The sequence below is a fragment of the Neovison vison genome, chromosome 2 (genome assembly GCF_020171115.1).
Source record: "Neovison vison isolate M4711 chromosome 2, ASM_NN_V1, whole genome shotgun sequence".
In the NCBI taxonomy this organism is placed as follows: domain Eukaryota; kingdom Metazoa; phylum Chordata; class Mammalia; order Carnivora; family Mustelidae; genus Neogale; species Neogale vison.
In genome coordinates this window covers 71503520-71522389 of record NC_058092.1, presented here as the reverse complement: position 1 = coordinate 71522389, position 18870 = coordinate 71503520, and the positions used below count along the sequence as shown (strand labels likewise).

General features: G+C 37.6%; 2 protein-coding genes and 1 non-coding gene across 6 annotated transcripts in view; 1 reads left to right on the top strand and 2 right to left on the bottom strand.

The window, feature by feature from the left end:
* The window catches only part of CTBS (chitobiase), a 65482-nt gene that overhangs the window by 45790 nt on the left and 822 nt on the right, over window positions 1–18870 (top strand). The window contains exons 6-10 of the mRNA XM_044238585.1: window positions 2486–2624; window positions 3083–3291; window positions 14053–14221; window positions 16489–16586; window positions 16852–17013. Coding sequence (XP_044094520.1) covers window positions 2486–2624; window positions 3083–3291; window positions 14053–14221; window positions 16489–16586; window positions 16852–17013 — 777 coding nt within the window. The remainder of the gene's footprint in view (window positions 1–2485; window positions 2625–3082; window positions 3292–14052; window positions 14222–16488; window positions 16587–16851; window positions 17014–18870) is intronic.
* SPATA1 (spermatogenesis associated 1) overlaps window positions 14005–18870 on the bottom strand; it is a 51340-nt gene continuing 46474 nt past the window's right edge. For all 4 annotated transcript variants that reach the window (XM_044238581.1, XM_044238583.1, XM_044238584.1 and 1 more), the window contains exon 14: window positions 14005–14201. In XM_044238581.1, coding sequence (XP_044094516.1) covers window positions 14173–14201 — 29 coding nt within the window. In that variant the 3' untranslated portion in view covers window positions 14005–14172. The remainder of the gene's footprint in view (window positions 14202–18870) is intronic.
* On the bottom strand, window positions 15493–15565 carry TRNAK-UUU. The gene has a single exon. It is a non-coding gene; the product is annotated as a tRNA-Lys (tRNA).

Genomic DNA, 18870 nt, shown 5'->3' with positions numbered 1-18870 from the left:
TAGAGTTGGGAGGCCAACAGGGGGAGCCGCCATGTCCTGGCGGTTCTGGCTCATCAACAGCAGACCCAACAGAAGATGCCCGGGTACCTTGCACGTGGATACTACTTTACTCAGCAAGAAGGATTTCCTCCTCCCCCAGTTAAGCCCAGGTAATTAGAGACTGTCACAACTTAGCCAATGAAAAACCACTATATTTCAACTTTCTAGTTTTCTCCAGTTGACTTTTTATTTATAACAACCTCCTCAATTTCCCCCTTTCCTTTATAAAAGAGCATTCCTCTCCTTTGTTCTGCAGATTTACTAATGCTGTTCCCATAGCTTGCTTGTCCTGGACTGTAATTCTCTGCTATTCCCAAATAAGCTCCTTTTTTTTTTTTTGCTGGTAAAATAACTGGCAGTTTTATTTTTAAAGCTAACAGTCCAAAGGGCAATTCTTTTTTAAAGACTGGAAAATTTCCAGTTCTCAATCTAACAGATTTTGAAGCAGAGACATATAAATGCCAGTAAAAAGGTATATGTATATAGCTTAGAAGAAGTAAAGGTGGTAAAGTGTTTGTAAAGAAGCTTAGTGTGACAACCCTAACATCTGAAAGACTTATTTATCATGGCCTCCAATACCTCTGTGGTCTTATTCAAGGGAGCAAAATTTTGTTCACTTACATGTTCATGATAAATGGTCTTTTTCGTTTCTGACCTATATTCTTCAAACAAGATGAGACTACATTGCTTATTTTTCCCTTATGTTTTCAGTTGATTCATCCAGTTACATTTTTAGGATTTCTATTATATCACAACCTCTTGGTATTCAAACTTAATCTAAACAAATTCAATCTTAATGATCAGAATTAAAATAGGGGATAAGGTTTGTGATGGAAATATGAGTCTAAAATCTCCAGAAACAATGAGCCATTCCAATTTCACATTCTATTTTTATTTTGGTGGGCAACTGCCTAAGAGAAAAATGGGTTATGCATAGTTAATTCTGAAAAGTAAAAAATAAAAACTTAAGGCTACTGGGAAAATTTAAGAAATGTCTGGTTTAACTCTTATACCCAGTTCTCTGCCACCCCTCACCCATCCATTCTCCTCACCGTGACCCAAGGATTCATGATCTCTCCCCCTTTCTCATTTGTTAATGCAAATCTTATGTCCTTCCCCTGCTTAAAACACTATAATGACTGTCCATTCATCACAAGATAAAATATAAAATCCTCAGTGATCTACAAAGCTGAACTTGATCTACCTACCTTACTTGTCTTCCCTGATTTCATGCTACTTTCAGGATTTCTGTTCTCTAGCCCCATTGATACTAATTTGGTTCCAGAAATTCGGAATTCTTCTGAGGTATTGAGACATTCACCTGTTTTGCGTCCCTCCACTGAGAATGCCTTTTTATGGGTAATCCTCCATCATGTCTAGGTCATTGCCCAGATTTCAGTTTTTCCCCAAAGTGTGTAGTTCTCAGAAGTTTCCTGCCCTACCAGGGAAGCAGGCCCGTTTATATGCTGTCATAGCTGCCTGCATTCCCGTGCAGCCCTTAGCACTATTGTAATTGAACAGTTTATGAACCTGGTCTCTTTAACTTCTGTCACTAATGTCTAGCAATATGCATTCCCTAAACCTTACTAGAATTCAATAAATATTTCCTAAATCAATGAATTAGTGAGGCTTATTTGCTTCTAGAATTATCTGTGGGGGGAAAATACTGGTGAAATATAACGTCCACCAGCTTAGAACTATTCTAAGAAGTCTGTTTTGCCAAAACCATTCATAGTAAATGCAGTATCTGGTATATTTGTATAGGTGGAGTGGCTCTATCTGCAGCAGCCAGAAACAAGTATTAATCAACCTCTTTCTCTTACTTTACTCATTCAATTAGTTATAAAGTCCTATTAATTTTGCCATTAGGATCCTCCATATATGTTCATTTATCTTATTTACCTCTACCTTTCTACAAGTTTAGAGGTCACCATCATCTTTGCATAGATTCTTCTAACAGCTTTCCTGTTATTCTTTCAGTTTTAGTGTCTCTTCCCACTTTAGCTGAAGGTGTTTTTCTAAAATGTATATATAAATGCATACCTAGAATGTATACATTCTCCTTTTAAAACTCTTTCCCTCAGGTTAATGTGCTAATTTCTCTGCAGGTTTACAAAGCCTTTTAGGACTTAACCCTGCCTACAACTCTTGGGCTCTTTACTGCTGTCTCCTGCCAAATTCAAGGTGTCCGCTACATTTAATACGTACTCATGCAATCACCATGCTTTCTCTGCCTTCAGGTCTTGGCTCTTTGCACTATTTCTTCCTGGCCCTACTTTTGAGGCCTGGCTAATTTCTTTCACCACCAGTTATATTAGGACACCTATGTCTTACTTGCTGTTGTACTCTTAATGCCTGGCTTATGATCAGGGTTTAATGTTATTTTGGGTGATCAGCATTGTTTTCTAGGTTCAAGTGATGATGCTTATCTTTGTTGTTTTGGCAGGTGTTTGTTTTTGATGTTGGAAGTAAAGCTTGGAAATTTTATGATTGGTCCCAGATTACAACTGTGGTGATTTTTGGAAAATATGACCCAGAACTTATGTGTTATGCTCATTCACATGGAGCCAGAGTAGTGCTAAAAGGTGAGTTACAGTTTTTACCAGATGTGTCTGGTAAGTTGACTTGTATTGTTTGCCATCCTGACTTTCCAGAAAATTCCCTTTTCATGTTTATCTGGTTTATTTTTTATTGTCTTACAATTAATCTTAGATACTAATTCATTTCACAGATAGTTATTCTTAAAGAATTAAGCTACTATGATTTTGAGCAAAATGTGAATCATGATTAGCATGATGACTTTTAGCTAGTCAGTCTTCAATTTCTACTTCTAATTTGAGAATTATGTTATATATTCATAATGGTTATTTGGGGGATTGAGACTTTATTATTATTTTGGTATATGATTTCTCTACTTGGAAAACTTAAATTGGGGACTTAGTATTCCAAACTAATGAGATGTTTTAAAGGGTTTGTGAAATAAATGTCATTAAACTGCAGAAGGCATATATGCACAAAGGATGTATATTTATTTCTTCTATAGGAGATGCACCCTTAAAGGATATCATCAATCCTAGTTTCAGAGCATCCTGGATAGCTCAAAAAGTTAAGTTGGCCAAAACACAATACATGGATGGAATTAATATAGACATAGAGCAAGAAACTAATTGTTTATCACCTGAATATTATGCATTAACCACTTTAGTCAAAGAAACCACAGACTCTTTCCATCGTGAAATTAAGGGATCACAGGTAAAAGTTCTTTTTTTTTTCTTTTTGGAAACTCCTTATTTTCCATATCAAAATGTATTCATGAAGGTGTGACTAATAGAATCTCAGTTTTACTGAGTAGGAAAGAATTTCAGCACATAAATTCTAAAAATATTTTCTGGAACTTTTGAGGTTCTTATTAGAGAAGTTTTACAGAATTTTAAGGTGCTCTGTTCTCTATCCTTATGAAGACACAGCATTGAGATTGTTCCCCCTACTTGCCTTGCAGCAGGTTAGAAATATTAAATAGGCAATTAGATCAGCAAGAATAAGGAAGTGCTTAGCTGTCCAGGCTCTGCTTTCACCAGGGCAGGACTCCTGCCTAAGAGTAGACATAGTCCTGGGGGAAGTGTCTCACTCACTTCATAGCTCTGAGTTACTTGTAAAGCACCTGATGTCCAAGAAGCTCAAAGGACTAACTTCACAGAGTTAGAGCTATGACAGAGGCCTCCGCATTGCCATAGTGAGCAAGATTAGAGCGGAAGATTATAGCAAAAGGCATCTTGCCAGGCAATATATGGGTAATAAAAGATAATGTGGCCCTGGATCAGTGATCTCAAACCTGGTCGCATATTAAGATAACCAAGGCTTGTCTCCTCCCCTCCCCTTCTTCTCCTCTCCCGGATCCTTTCCTCCCTCTCCTCCTCCCCCTCTTCTGTATCCTTCTCTCTCTCTCTCTTTAAAAGAGAGAGCATGCATGCATGCAAACAGGCAGGAGAGGGGCAAAGGGAGGAGGAGAGAGAAATTTAAATAGGCTCCATGCTCAGCACAGAGCCTGGTACCAGGGCTTGATCTCATGACCCTGAAATCATGACCTGAGCCAAAATCATGACCTGAGCCAAAATCAAGAGTTGGACACTAACCAACTGAGACACCCAGGCACCCCAAGCAAGTCAAACGAATTTTTTGTTTTTTCAGTGGGTATAAAGTTATGTTTACACTACACTATAGTCTATTGAGTGTGCAATAGTATTACATCTGAAAAATAATGTAAATACCTTAATTAAAAATTACCTCATTGCTAATGCTAACCATCATCTGAGCTTTTCAGCAAGTTGTAATCTCTCTGCTGGGAAATGAGCTTGCCTTGATGTTGATGGCTGTGACTGATCAGGGTGGTGGTTGCTGAAGGTTGGGGAGGCAGTGGCGATTTCTTAAAACAATAACGTTTGCTGCACTGATGTACTCTTCCTTTCACAATTTCTCTATAGCATGCAGTGTTGTTTAAATAGCATTTTACCCACAGTGGAACTTCTTCCAAAATTGGAGTCCATTCTCTCAAATCCTGCTGCTGCTAAATTGCCTAAATTTATGTGATATTCTAAATCTTTAGTTGTCATTGCAACCATTTTCACAGCATCTTCACCAGGAGTAGATTCCATCTCAAGAAACCACTCTCTTTGCTCATTCATAAGAAGCAATTCCCATGGAAGTGTTATCATGACACAGTAGCCGTTCAGTCACATGCTCAGGCTCCACTTCTAATTCTAGTTCTCCTGCTAGGTCTACCTCATCTGCAGTTACTGCCTCCATGAAAGTCTTAAACCCCTCAACATCCTTCATGAGAGTGGGTATGAACCCTCCCGTTCCAAACTCCTCTTACTGTTAATATTTTTTTTTAAGATTTTATTTATTTAATTGACAGACAGAGATCACAAGGAGGCAGAGAGACAGGCAGAGAGAGAGGCAGAGAGAGAGGAGGAAGCAGGCTCCCTGCTGAGCAGAGAGCCCGACGTGGGGCTCGATCCCAGGACTCCGGGATCATGACCGGAGCCGAAGGCAGAGGCTTTAACCCACTGAGCCACCCAGGCGCCCCTTACTGTTAATATTTTGATTTTTCCCATGAATCACAAACGTTCTTAATGACAACTAGAATGGTGAATCCTTTCCAGAGTTTTCAGTTTACTTTGCCCAGATCCATCTACAGAATAACTGTCTATGGCAACTGCAGTCCTATTAAATATGTTTCTTAAATAATAAAAGTTGAAATTTGGAATGACTCTTTGATCCCTGGGCTGCAGAAGGGACCTTGTGTTTGCAGACATGGAAACAACATTCATGTCATTGTCCATCTCCATCAGAACTCTCCAGTGACCAGGTACATTGTCAATAAACAGTCACATTTTTAAAAAGATTTTATTTATTTGACAGATAGAGATCACAAGTAGGCAGAGAGGCAGTCAGAGAGGCAGGCAGAGAGAGAGGAGGAAGCAGGCTCCCCACTGAGCAGAGAGCCTGATGCGGGGCTTGATCCCAGAACCCTGAGATCATGACCTGAGCCGAAGGCAGAGGCTTAACCCCCTGAGCCACCCAGGTGCCCCGAACAGTCATATTTTGAAAGGAATCTTTCCTCAGTAGTTCTCAACAGTGGGCTTAGAACATTCAGTAAACCGTGTTGCAAACAGATGTGTCCTCACCCAGGCTTTGTTGTTCCATTTATAGAGCACAGGCTGAGTAGATTTAACATAGTTCTTAAGGGCTCTAGGATTTTCAGAATGGTCAATGAGAACTGGCTTCAACTTGAAGTTATTAGCTACTTTAGTCCCTACTGAGAGACTGCATGTCTTATGAAGACTTGAAGCCAGCTATCGACCTCTTTCTAGGTGTGGAAATCCTAGATGGCATCTTTTCCCAATAGAAGGCTGTTTTGTCTATCTTGAAAATCTGTTGTTTACTATAGCCGCCTTCATTAATGATCTTAGCTAGATCTTCTAGATAACTCGCTACAGCTTCTATATCAGCACTTGCTGTTTCACCTTGCACTTTTTTTTTAAAGATTTTATTTATTTATTTGACAGAGAGATCACAAGTAGGCAGAGGGGGGAGGGGGAGGCAGGGTCCCTGTCGAGCAGAGAGTCCGACGTGGGGCCCAATCCGAGGACCCTGAGAACATGACCTGACCAAAGGCAGAGAGAGGCCTAACCCACTGAGCCACCCAGGCACCCCACTTTTTTTTTTTTTTTTTTAATGGAGAAAACTTCTTCCCTTAAACTTCATGAGACAACCTCTGCTGCCTTAAACTTACTTTTGCAGCTTCCTCACTTCTCCCAGCCTTCACAGAATTTAAGGCCTTATGCTCTGGATTAGGTTATGGCTTAAGGGAATGTTGTGGTTGGTTTGATCTTCCATCCAGACCACTACAACTTTTTCCATATCAGCAATATAGCTGTTTTGCTTTTTTACAATCCATGTGTTCACTGGAGCAGCACTTTCTATTTTCTTCAAGAACTTTTTGCTTTCACAACTTGGCTGTTTGGCATAAGAAGCCTAGCTTTTGGCCTGTCTCAGCTTTTGACATACTTTCCTCACTAAGCTTAATTGTTTCTAACTTTTGATTCGAAGTGAGAGATGTGTGATTCTTCCTTTCACTTGAACACTTAGAGGCCATTGTAGTGTTATTAATTTGTGTTTTTTTATTATTATTGATTTGTTTTAATTTCAATGTTGTGTCTTGGGGAATAGGGAGGCCAAGAGGAGGGATGGAGACAGGGAAACAGCCAGTGGGTAGAGCAGTCAGAACACACACATTTATGGGTTGTTTGCCATCTTATATGGGCATGGTTTGTTGCACCCTAAAGCTCTTACAAGAGTAACATGAAAAATCTCTGATAACAAGTCAGAGCAAATAATGAAAAAGTTTCGTATATTGTGAGAATTACCAAAATGTGACACAGAGAAATAAAGTGAGAAAATGCTTTTGGGATAATGGTGCTGATAGACTTGCTTGATGTAGGGTTGCCAAAAACTTTAAATCTGTAAAAAAAAAAAAATAAGTGCATTATCTGTGAAGCACAATAAAATGAGATATACCTATACCAAGACTAAATAATGAGATTTTTTGAAGGTGGAGACCAGCTCTTTTCTATCTCACACAATGTTAAAAATTGTTTAGTGAATAAATGATACCTGCCTTTCAAAAACTTAAAATTTAAATAGGAAATCTATACATATGAAATATATATTCTATTCCATATAAATAGGTTTAGAGCTACTGGTTTAAGAATCACCAGATAAAATATCTCAAGAGATTGATTCAGTAGGTCTGGCATAGAGCCTAGGAACTGTAATTTTAACCAACTGTGTTGAGAGATTTTGGTACAGTTGGTCAACATGAATTTGAGATTCATTGGAAAATAATAAAGGATGTAAGGATTGATATGCCTGTGGCTTTATATAAATTAAGGAAGTTTTGTCAGTGTAGAATTTGGCTTTTCAGCGGAGTATGACTTATTACTTTCCCCTCACCACCTCTCCTCTGCCAACTACTAGTTCTCTGTATTTAGAAGTCTGTTGTTTTTTGTTCCTTTGCTCACTTTTTTTGTTTCTTAAATCCCACATATGACTGAAATCATATAATATTTGTCTTTGACTTATTTCACTTAGCATAATACCTTCTAAGTCCATCCATGTTATTGCAGAGGGCAAGATCTCATTTCTTTATGGCTGAGAAATATTCCATCATACATATAGACATATAGACAGGGAGGGAAAGTGGGAGAGAGATGGGGGGAGACAGACACAGAAATACTCCCACATCTCCTTTATTCCTTCAACTATGGATAGACACTTGGATAGCTTCCACATCTTGACTATCATAAATAATGCTGCAGTAAACATAGGGATGCATATCTTTTTTAATTAGTGTTTTCATTTTCTTAGGGTAAATACCCTGTAGTGGAATTGTTGGATCATATGACATTTCTAATTTTAATTTTTTTGAGGACACTCCATACTGTTTTCCATAGTGAATACACAAATTCACATTCTCACCAACAGGGCACAAATGTTCTCCACATCCTTGTCAATACTTAAATTTGTCTTTTTGATATTAGCTGTTTTGATAGGTGATATCTCCTTGAGGTTTTGATTTGCATTTCCCTGGTGATTAATAATGTTGAGCATCTTTTTATGTGTCTGTTCTGTTGGCTATTTGTATATCTTCTTTGGAAAAATATCTATTCAGGTCCTTTGCCTTTTTTTTTTTTTAAGATTTTATTCATTTATTTGACAGGCAGAGATCACAAGTAGGCAGAGAGGCAGGCAGAGAGAGAGGAGGAAGCAGGCTTCCTGCTGAGCAGAGAGCCCAATGCGGGGCTCCATCCCAGGACCCTGGAATCATGACCTGAGCAGAAGGCAGAGGCTTTAACCCACTGAGCCACCCAGGTGCCCCCTTTGCCCTTTTTTTAATTGGACTATTTGTGTTTTGGGTTTTGTGTACATTTTTTATATATTTTGGATATTAACCCCTTCTTGCATGTATCATTCACAAAGATCTCCCATTCAATAGGTTTTTCATTTTGTTGATGGTTTCCTTCACTGTGCAAAAGCTTTTTATTTTGTTGTAGTCCCAATAGTTTATTTGTGCTTTTATTTCCCCAGCTGCATAATAGATATTTACAACTGTTGAATCCTCTTATTGGATTCAGTGATCCTTTTATCATTATGTATGCTCACCTTAGTCTCTTTTTTTAAAACTAAATTTTATTATATTTGTGTTCCAAAATTCATTGTTTATGACCATACCGAGAGCTCTATGCAATGCATGCCCTCCTTAATATCCGCCACCAGGTTCACCCAACTCCCAACCCTTCTCCCCTCCAAAGCCCTCTGTTTGTATCTCAGAGTCCACAGTCCTGTTTTAAAGTCTGTTAGGTCTGATATAAGTATTGATAATGCATCTTTTTTTTTAAAGGTTTCATTTATTTAGCAGAAAGAGAGAGAGTAGCAGAGGGAGAGGGTGAAGCAGTTTCCCTGCTGAGCAGGGAGCCTGACATGGAACTTGATCCCAGGACCCTGAGATCATGACCCAAGCTGAAGGCAGACACTTAAAACTGAGCCACCCAGGTGCCTGCACCCTTTTTTTCCCCCTCCCATTTTTTCATCCTGTTATTTTTACCTTTGCTATTTTTTCCCCTGATTATTTTTTTCATCCTGTTACTTTCAGTCTGTATGTGTCTTTAGGTCTGAAATGAATCTCTTGCAGGAATGTACTGATGGATCTTGGTTTTTTGTTTTTTTGGTTGTTGTTGTTTTTTGATGGGTCTTTTTTTTTTTTTAACCCTTTTGTCTAGGTCTTTTGGAATATTTAGACCACTTACATTTAAAGGAATTTTTTAAAAAAGATTTATTAGGGAAAGCATGTGCACAGGTGGGAGGGGCAGAGGGAGAAGGGGAGAGAGAGAGTCTTAAGTAGACCCCGTGTTGAACATGAAGGCTGACACAGGGCTTGGTCTCACAACTCTGAGATCACAACATGAGGCAAAACCAAGAGTTGCACATTTAACCAACTGTACCACCTAGGTGCCCCTTTAGTAATTATTGGTAGGTATGTATCTATAGACATTTTGTGTTCTGATTTTTAGGTAGATTTTTTTCTCCCTTTCTTCTTCTCTTGCTCTCTGTAATGGATGACTTTTTTAGTGTTTTGCTTTATCATTTTTTGGGGGTATTGTAAGTTTTTGGTTTGTGGTTACCAAGAGGTTCATATATAATATTTTAAGTATATAGCTGTCTATAATAAGTTAATGGTCAGTTATGTTCAAACACATTTTATATAAACTTCATTTTTAGTCCCTCCCATGTATATGTGGTCATATTTTATATCTTCCTATTTTGTGAGTCCCATTAACTACTTTTTTAGATATAATTGATGTTACTACTTTTGTCTTTTAACCTTCATACTAGCTTTATAAGTGATTTCTCTACTACCTTTATTGTGTTTCCTTTCACTCATGAAATTTTTCCATTATTTTCTTCTAATATGGCTTTTTTCTTCACTTAAGGGAGTGCCTTTAACATTTCTTGTAACTGTGGTGATAAATTTCTTTAACTTTTGTTTGGGAAACTCTCCCTCTCCTTCAATTCTGAATGATAACTTTGCCAGATAGATTATTCTTAGAGGTTTTCCCCTTGCCATGCTTTCAGTATATCATGCCAGTCCCTTCTGACCTCCAAAGTTTCTGCTGAATAATACACTGATTGCTGGGGCACCTGGGTGGCTCAGTGGGTTTAGCCTCTGCCTTCGGCTCAGGTCATGGTCTCAGGGTCCTGGGATTGAGCCCCACATCAGGCTCTCTGCTCAGCAGGGAGCCTGCTTCTCCCTCTCTCACCTTCTCTGCCGACTTGTGATCTCTCTCTGTCTGTCAAATAAAGAAATCAAATCTTTAAAAAAAAAATACGCTGATTGCTTTAACCTTTGTATGTAACTAATTCTTTTTGCTGCTTTTAAAATTCTTTCTTTAATCTTTGACATTTTAATTATTATTGTCTTGTGGCCATCTTTGAGTTCATCTTACTTGGAACTCTCTGTGATTCTTGAACCTGAATATTTCCTTCCTTCCTAGGTTAGGCACATTTTCAGCTATTGTTTCTACAAGTTTTCTGTCCTCTCTGGACCCCTAGAAAGTGAATGCTTCTTCTTTGGATATCCAAGATAACAACCCTTAAGCTATCCTCTCATTTGGAGCATATTCCTCTTTGTCATTTGCTTGACTTTGTGTTTGTTTCTATGAATTAGATGGAAGAGCTACTTCTAAACTTGAAGTGATCTTTTTGTATGATCATCCCCTGTGTACAATGTAGCACTTAGTGATTTTGTGTGGCTGGAGCTGTGGCTGTCCTTTAGGTTAGGACAACCCTGTTGGATGGTCGGAGGGCAAGTGGGCATGGTCTGGGACAGTCCAGGGCTCTTTGCAGAGGATGCCTTAGCAGGACAGCTGATGCTTAAGGAAGGTGGGGGGTCTTGGGGCATCAGGTGCAGGGGTACCTGGCAGGGTGGCTGGAGCAGAGGCAGGAGGAGGCCAGGGTGTCCCAAGGTGTTTTGCTTGGGGTACCCTGTCAAATCACCTGGAACCAAAGCAGTGCAGGCATGGAGTATTTTAGGGTGTTTTGCACCTGTGTCATTTTAGTGAGATAGCTACATCTGTAGTAAGTATTGGCCAGGGGTGTCCTGTGTTGATTGTACTCAATCTGCATTGGTGGGATGGTTGGGGCTGGTATGGGCTAGGAGCCCAGGGCTTACTGAGGTAGTAGGCTGGCGTGGGTACTCACCCAGACCCTCTTCCTATTCATGCTATCAAGGCAGAAAGGGAAGGTAAACCATGGGGCTCTCCAGGCCTTCTGATCCAAAGAGTTCCAGCAGCTCTCCCACTGTCTAACAAAGTTCTAGGACTGATCTTATATATTCTAGTTGGTCTTTTAAACAGTTGCTTTTTCCCTCCTGTGCCCCAAGGCAGAAAAATCTGCTCATGGTCTTCTTGTGTGTGTGTGTGTGTGTGTGTGTGTGTGTTCATTCTTCCCCACTGCAGTTAGAAGCATCAAGGGGTGGGGATTTCCTTTGTTACTGTGTCTCTCTTGCTGTTCTCTAGGTGGTGTGTTTATTTTCTGTTGTGTAAAAGCTGTTCAGTCAGTCTTCAGTTCTTCAGGAGGAATTGTTCTTTTTTTTAAGTTATTTTTTTAAAAGACTTTATTCATTTATTCATGAGAGACTGAGAGAGAGACAGAGGCAGACGGAGAAGCTTGATTGAGCAGGGAGTCCAATGTGGGACTTGATCCCAGGACCCGGGATCATGACCTGCGCCGAAGACAGTTGTTTAACCGCCTAAGCCACCCAGGCACCCAGGCGGAATTGTTCTATAAAGAGGTATAGATTTGGTGTGTCTATGGAGCAGGTGATTTCTGGGTTTTCCTATATCACCATCTTATACCCTCCCTCCTCAGATGAAAACAATTTAGATTAAGGATAGCAAATACCTGGTATGCAAGCCACCATACTCCTCTCCTGTCAAATTTTGTTCTTGGAAAACTTTTCCTTTAGTCTCTAGATTGCTGTTACTAATAGGTTGAATTAGTGTGTGGTAAACAATTTCTTTGCTAGCTCTGATTATCCTACAGTGAAAGGGCAAGGAGGAAGAGACTGTACAAAGACTTTGCAGTAGGAATATTTCCATGTCTGGGGGGCAAGTAGAACAATTTGGGCTACTCTGTTAAACTCAATTTTAAAATTAAGGGGAGGTACAATTATGAAAACAGGTCAGATTATGGAATATCCAGAATGTCAGACTGAAGTACTTGCATTTTATTCTGTATGTATGTAATGGGTTTACATTGTAGAAAGTGTATGGGGAAGGTTATTCCATAGTAGTATGTATAATAGTCTAGAGGGGAAATGGAGACCAGTATGGACTAATTCAGGTCTAACAACTTGAGATTTATAGTTTGGATTAGGATGATGGTATAACCTTAACACTAGGAAGTGTTTAATAAATATTAATTAATGGAAAGAAAGAGGCAGAAAGTTGTTCTCTGGCAGAACAGAGAAGCCACTCAAAGGAAAATGCGAGATTAGTTATGGGGGGGTGAGAGAAGTCCCCCAAAAGTTCTTAAACTGGCCACCAGAAAAAAAATGACTAGAGTCTAGAAGGAAAAATGAGTTTTGGGGGAAAAATGATTAAGATTATAGAATTATGGTCATTGAATTGAAGAGTTCATCATTTTTTACAGGTAGGAAAACAGTTTGAGATGTTTTTAGTGACACAGACCTAGTTATAATAGAGCCAAGAGGAGAACCAAAATCATTTTGATTTGTCTAATATACTAATGCTGCTTTCTCCAAAATAGGAGATGAACTATGACAGAAAGTGCAGGTAAAAATACTCTTAATGCTCAGGAGGGGATAAGGACTTATACAATGGATTTGAAATTTAACTGTTTAGAGGTGATCATTTAGTTTTTCTATTACTAGAATATAGCTCCTATTTTATAATAGGCGAGGCAGTGATAAAATGGGATCGGATGTGTAAAACAAATTCACTTTATAACCTATTTTGCTGTAGTGCTATTGAGGAAAGCTTGTACTTGTAAAGCTGAACTTCCTTTAGTGCTGATACTTAGACAATTATAAAATTTTGATAAAGTCCTAAAAGGAGTAATAAATTGGCCAAAGTATAAAAGTTTTAACTGAACTATCTCAATTTTTGTAATAATTAATGTGTCTAATGAGAGAAAAAAACCTTTACTGAAGCTTTAGAACATTTGCACATATATAAAATAAGGCTAATTAATATTTGGCTAAGGCAGTAAATACTTTAAACAGACTCATCCTTGTTGAAAATTGGCTCACCAAAATTCATCACTCAAGTTTTATTTGACTGTTCCCATAAAATAAAACCATTTAAGTGATTTGTTCAACATTTTGAGTTAATTTATCCTTATAGCCATATATCCTTTAACTGTAATGTTGTATTAAACCTATCATGTAACGTAATTGTATATCAGGGGGTTAAACTCCCAACACAGGTCAGTCAACTTGTGCTAAGAGATGACCTATCTAGCCTGCATGATATTTAAAAAAAAAAAAAGAAAAACAACCTTTTGTATTTGACTTATTTTAGTGTGGTTTTTTTACTGCCTAGTTGCTTGGAGGCCTCACCATACCCTACTGTCATTACCTATTTCTTTCCTCAGTTGAGTTACCAGTCTAGCCTTTGAAAACATTTAAGTTTAAAACTCCTTTTCTACACAGAGCCCTGCTCCTGGACATCATATCTGGCCAAATATTATCTAGGTCAGTCCAAATGGGCTGAAATATCTTAGAACTGTTCTATACGTGTCGAACCCTATGTTCATATATGTAAACAGTCTTTTCTCTTGGATAGTATGAGGCAAGAAAATATATAATAAAAAAAACAGACAAAATAAGCATATTTGATCATGTTCCATAAAATGGCATGTGTTTTCCCGCAGGTAACCTTTGATGTATCTTGGTCTCTAAAGTACAAAGACAGGTGCTATAATTATGCCGGAATTGCAGATGCTTGTGACTTTCTCTTTGTGATGTCTTATGATGAACAAAGTCAGGCATTGTCAGAATGTACTGCAGCAGCCAATGCTCCCTACAAAGAAACATTAACTGGTAAGAATCCACAAATGATAACTTAAACAATAAGATTATTATTTGTAAGTCATTTGTATACCTTTTCCATTTATAAAGCTGCCTTGAAACATGAATATCATTTAATTTGGAGAGCTTTCAAGTTTATACATTCCAAAGTTTTCACTTAGTTCTTTTAAAAATCTTGTGGGACAGGGCGCCTGGGTGGCTCAGTGGGTTAAGTCCCTGCCTTCAGCTCAGGTCATCAACTCAGGGTCCTGGGATCGAGCCCCACATTGGGCTCTCTGCTCAGCGGGGAGTCTGCTTCCCCCTCTGTCTGTCAAATAAATTACAAAAAAATCTAAAAAAAAAAATCTTGTGGGACAGGTATATTACTAATCCTCTATAATAGATCAGATGATGAGTGTTAAGTTCTCATTGCACTGCTATTCAAGCAGTTGACTACTAACTTCAAGTCAACACTCTTCTCCCAGAATGACATGAAGGAGATCTTTGCTTATCTAGAATTTGACAGGATATTTTTGTTGAAATAACCAAATAGCAAAGATAGTTATAATGTGAGTACCTACTATGCATGATTGATAGAGGATTGTCTTACTTGGCATTTATTAATGCTCATGCTATATTAAAAATGCTATATTAAGGGCGCCTGGGTGGCTCAGTGGGTTAAGCCGCTGCCTTCGGCTTGGTCATGATCCCAGGGTCCTGGGATCGAGGCCCGCATCGGGCTCTCTGCTCAGTGGGGAGCCTGCTTCCTCCTCTCTCTCTGCCTGCCTCTCTGCCTGCTTGTGATCTCTCTCTGTCAAATAAATAAATAAAATCTTTTTAAAAATGCTATATTAATTCTAATTCTATTAGAATTAAGAGCACTTCTGTCATTCATATAATGTGGGTTTTGCATTAGTATCCCATCAGCCAACTGAATAAAAGAGTGCTTGCTATCTTTTGAAGTCAAGTGAAATTTTCTGGGATAATTGGCCCTGATTTAAGTGTTGACTAATAAATAAAAACCTTTTAATTTAGAGATAAAAATCTTAAAGTCTAGCCTCATCACATCCAAATTAACAGTCTAATCATATGCATATGTTATTTAAAAATAAAAAAATTCTAATTACAAAGGAATTATTTAACCCAGTGTTTCCAAACTGTGTTTCATAAAGGAGATACCTGTGTTCTATCAATACAAGGCTCATTATCAAGTATGTTTGAGATTTGGATATTTAGCATATATTTATTTAAAGGCTCTGAAAAATAGCAAATTTAGTTAATCTTGGAACATTCTTTGAGACAAGCGCCCGAACAGGGACTTGAACCCTGGACCCTCAGATTAAAAGTCTGATGCTCTACCGACTGAGCTATCCGGGCTCTCATAATCTTGGAACATTCTTGATGGAAAAACAAATTTATACTGGGCACAAAAGGGAATGACCAGGAATTTGTTCATCTTTCTCTTTGTTGACTAGAGCAAAAGGGGGGCATTTCTTGTCCCTGTCTGTAATTATACTTCTAGAAAGCACAAGTGTTCCATGCTTTAGATATATACTACAAAAAGTTCTGAGAAGTGCTTGGGTAGCTCAGACAGTTAAGTGTCTGCCTTTGGCTCAGGTCATGATCCCGGGGTCTTGGGATCGAGCTCAGCAGGAAGCCTGCTTCTCCCTCTCCTGCTCCCCCTGCCAAATAAATAAAATCTTTAAAAAAAATTATTTGACAGAGATAACAAGTAGGCAGAAAGGCAGAGAGAGAGAGAGAGGGGGAAAGCATGTTCTCTGCTGAGCAGAGAGTCTGACTCAGAGCTTGATCCCAGGACCCTGGGATCATGACCTGAGCCGAAGGCAGAAACTTAATCCACCGAGTCACCCAGGCACCCCCCTGCCAAATAAATTAATAAAATCTTAAAAAAAAAACTCTTAGACCATCCCTGCCAGAAAATTTAAGAACTTTTCCAAATCTAGAATACCAAATATATCTTAGCACCTAATACACACACATTAGCTTGCTTTCCTGAAATGTCATTCTTCCTAGAATTAAATTTTGTGAAATTTTTGCTTCAGTTTGACCTTTTGAATGTTTCTATTATTCAAAAAGAAATAATTTATCAAATGATACAGAATTTATAGTTCTTAAGGGATAATGTTTAGAATGTCATGTTAGGGAAACACTGTTAGTATTTTGCATAAATGTACCTGGCTTTTCAGACTTCAATTCTGAATGGTTGCATAGCTTGTATAAACCCATTAGTAGAATATAAAAAGAAAAACATATGCTTTTTTCTGTCCCAATTTGATTAGGCTACGATGACTACATCAAGATAGGTATTAACCCTAAGAAGCTTGTAATGGGTGTTCCCTGGTATGGTTATGATTATACCTGTCTAAATCTACTGGAGGTAAGTAAGGATTATTTCTTACATAATTTTTTTCTTCCTATTCTTTAAAGCCTGTTTTAAGTTTGAGACTAAAAAGTAGTTTATTTTTTAATTTAATCTCATGGAAGTTTCTGAGTATTATATATTTCATTTCAGTAGTGAAATTTAACTTTTATACTGTATAGTCCATCTGTTTAGAGTATACATTTTATTTCTAATATAGTTTTTCTGATTTGGTTCCTAAGATTTGCTTATATGTATAACATGAACATTTTTGTATTTCTAGGATCGTGTTTGTACCATTCCAAAAGTCCCTTCCTGGAGGGATTCTTGTGGTATTACTTCAGGACATCAGGTGCCCTATAAAGTAATTATGAAGCAAGTCAATAGTTCTGTTTCTGGAAGCCACTGGGATAAAGATCAGAAGGCTTCTTACTATAATTACAAAGTAAGATTTTTCACAAATTATGAACCTTTATTTTATCCATTTTCTTTTAGGGTACAATATACAGATTACTGTTTATATGAGTAAACTTGTCTAATCAGGACTTTACTTTGCTGATGAGCAGTTCAAGTTATGGTAATAATGGAACTGCTCTACATGGGCCACTTGTCATATCATAAACAGGATTGCCTTAATAGTTGATAATTATCAACTGTGGCTTTGGACCAAAATAGGTTACTAGGTCTGTCAAAGTAGCCTAAGGATTCTGATGAGACTGTTTTATAGGGAGCTCATAGCATGATGCTGAGACTAAGAAATGCATTAGTGGAAAATGGTATAAACAGAAACTTAAAGAAATAGAGTACATGACCAGAGCAATTCTGTCAGGTAGTGTTTGATAAAAAGGAACTGCTATACCAAAGAGGCAAAGAAAAGTTACATTTTTCATAAATGAGACTTTTCCACACTTCAAAAATCTAATTACAAACCATCTTCAAATTTACTTTAGATTTTGTCACTGTGAAAGGAGCCCTAAAATGTTATGATGTAAGTTGATTTCAATATGAACTTACATTCTTTATTATTCTGGTACCCATTTATGAAAAAACTGTAAACATTTATATTTAATATTTTAACTGGTATACAGGCATGCACATACATATCAATTATACAGAAAACTTTGATGTAGAGCTTTCTAAATCTTGAAAATTACATACCTACTCATTAACTAGACTTATAATTTATATAACTAATTAAGATATTTATTAAATTAGGGTATATTATACTCCTGTCTTTGCCAAACAGTTAATAGTTTATACTCTTTTTGTAGTCCTTGACTTATTTTTACCTTGATGAAAAAAACACCTTCTTTAAAGTTTTAGAATTCAGGAAACATTTTGATAAGCCTTTGAAGGCCGTGCATTTAATGGTGTTTTAGACAACAATCTGGTTATAAAACTTTCTTTTATTGTGAAATTCCATAGCAAGCAAAATCAAATTTCTTGCTGTGACTCAAGAGAATCATTCTGCTTTTTTATGCTCTTTCATCATACACTCAATATTCTTGAAAGCATATATATTCCATGATCATGCATATGTTAATCTTACATTTGACTTAGTTTTTCATCCTTCACTATTTTGAGGCATATGAAATTTCTTAAAAGTATCAAAAAGGCTCAAAGTAGCCTTTTTGCCATAATAATGGCAAAATTCAGAGATCTAGGACTTTGGGTTTGCCCCTAAATCTGCAAAAATAAGTTCTACAGTTGCCTTTTAATAGTGAATCATAATTTAAAATTTTAAAGAATGTGAGATATGCTTGTAGTGAGTGAGTCTACTTAAATACCCCACAGTTTATTCATTATCAAGTGCCTAATGTCCTGTAATCATCTTAGGGGACTATTCTAATTCCAGTGGTGCTACCATAAACAACCTATTACTGGTATCTACTGAGAACTGCCTTTGAAAGTGTCCCAGATGTTATATAAAAATCAGTAAATTATTTTAAATCACAGGCCATTATATTTTTTAGTTCTTATCTTTTCTTCTTTTCCTTAACCTTTTTGCCTAGTTCTGTTCCTCTTTTATCCCTTATCCAATAGAATACCTACCTTCTAAGAGAGACAGTGTTAGTACTAGATAGAGGCAGTTGATGCTGGGGAGGACTTTACAGGCTAGTTTATGGTTCTTAATTCTGTAAGACCTATTAAAGGAGATATTTTCCCCATTATTTGGCAAAATCATCCCCTGAGCTCCTAACTAGGCAAATTTTCGGGAACTAAAAAAAAAAAAAATGCATAAGCTGGGTTTAGAGGACCATAGCAGTGATCCTCCTTAACTATGTCTGTATATCAGAATTAC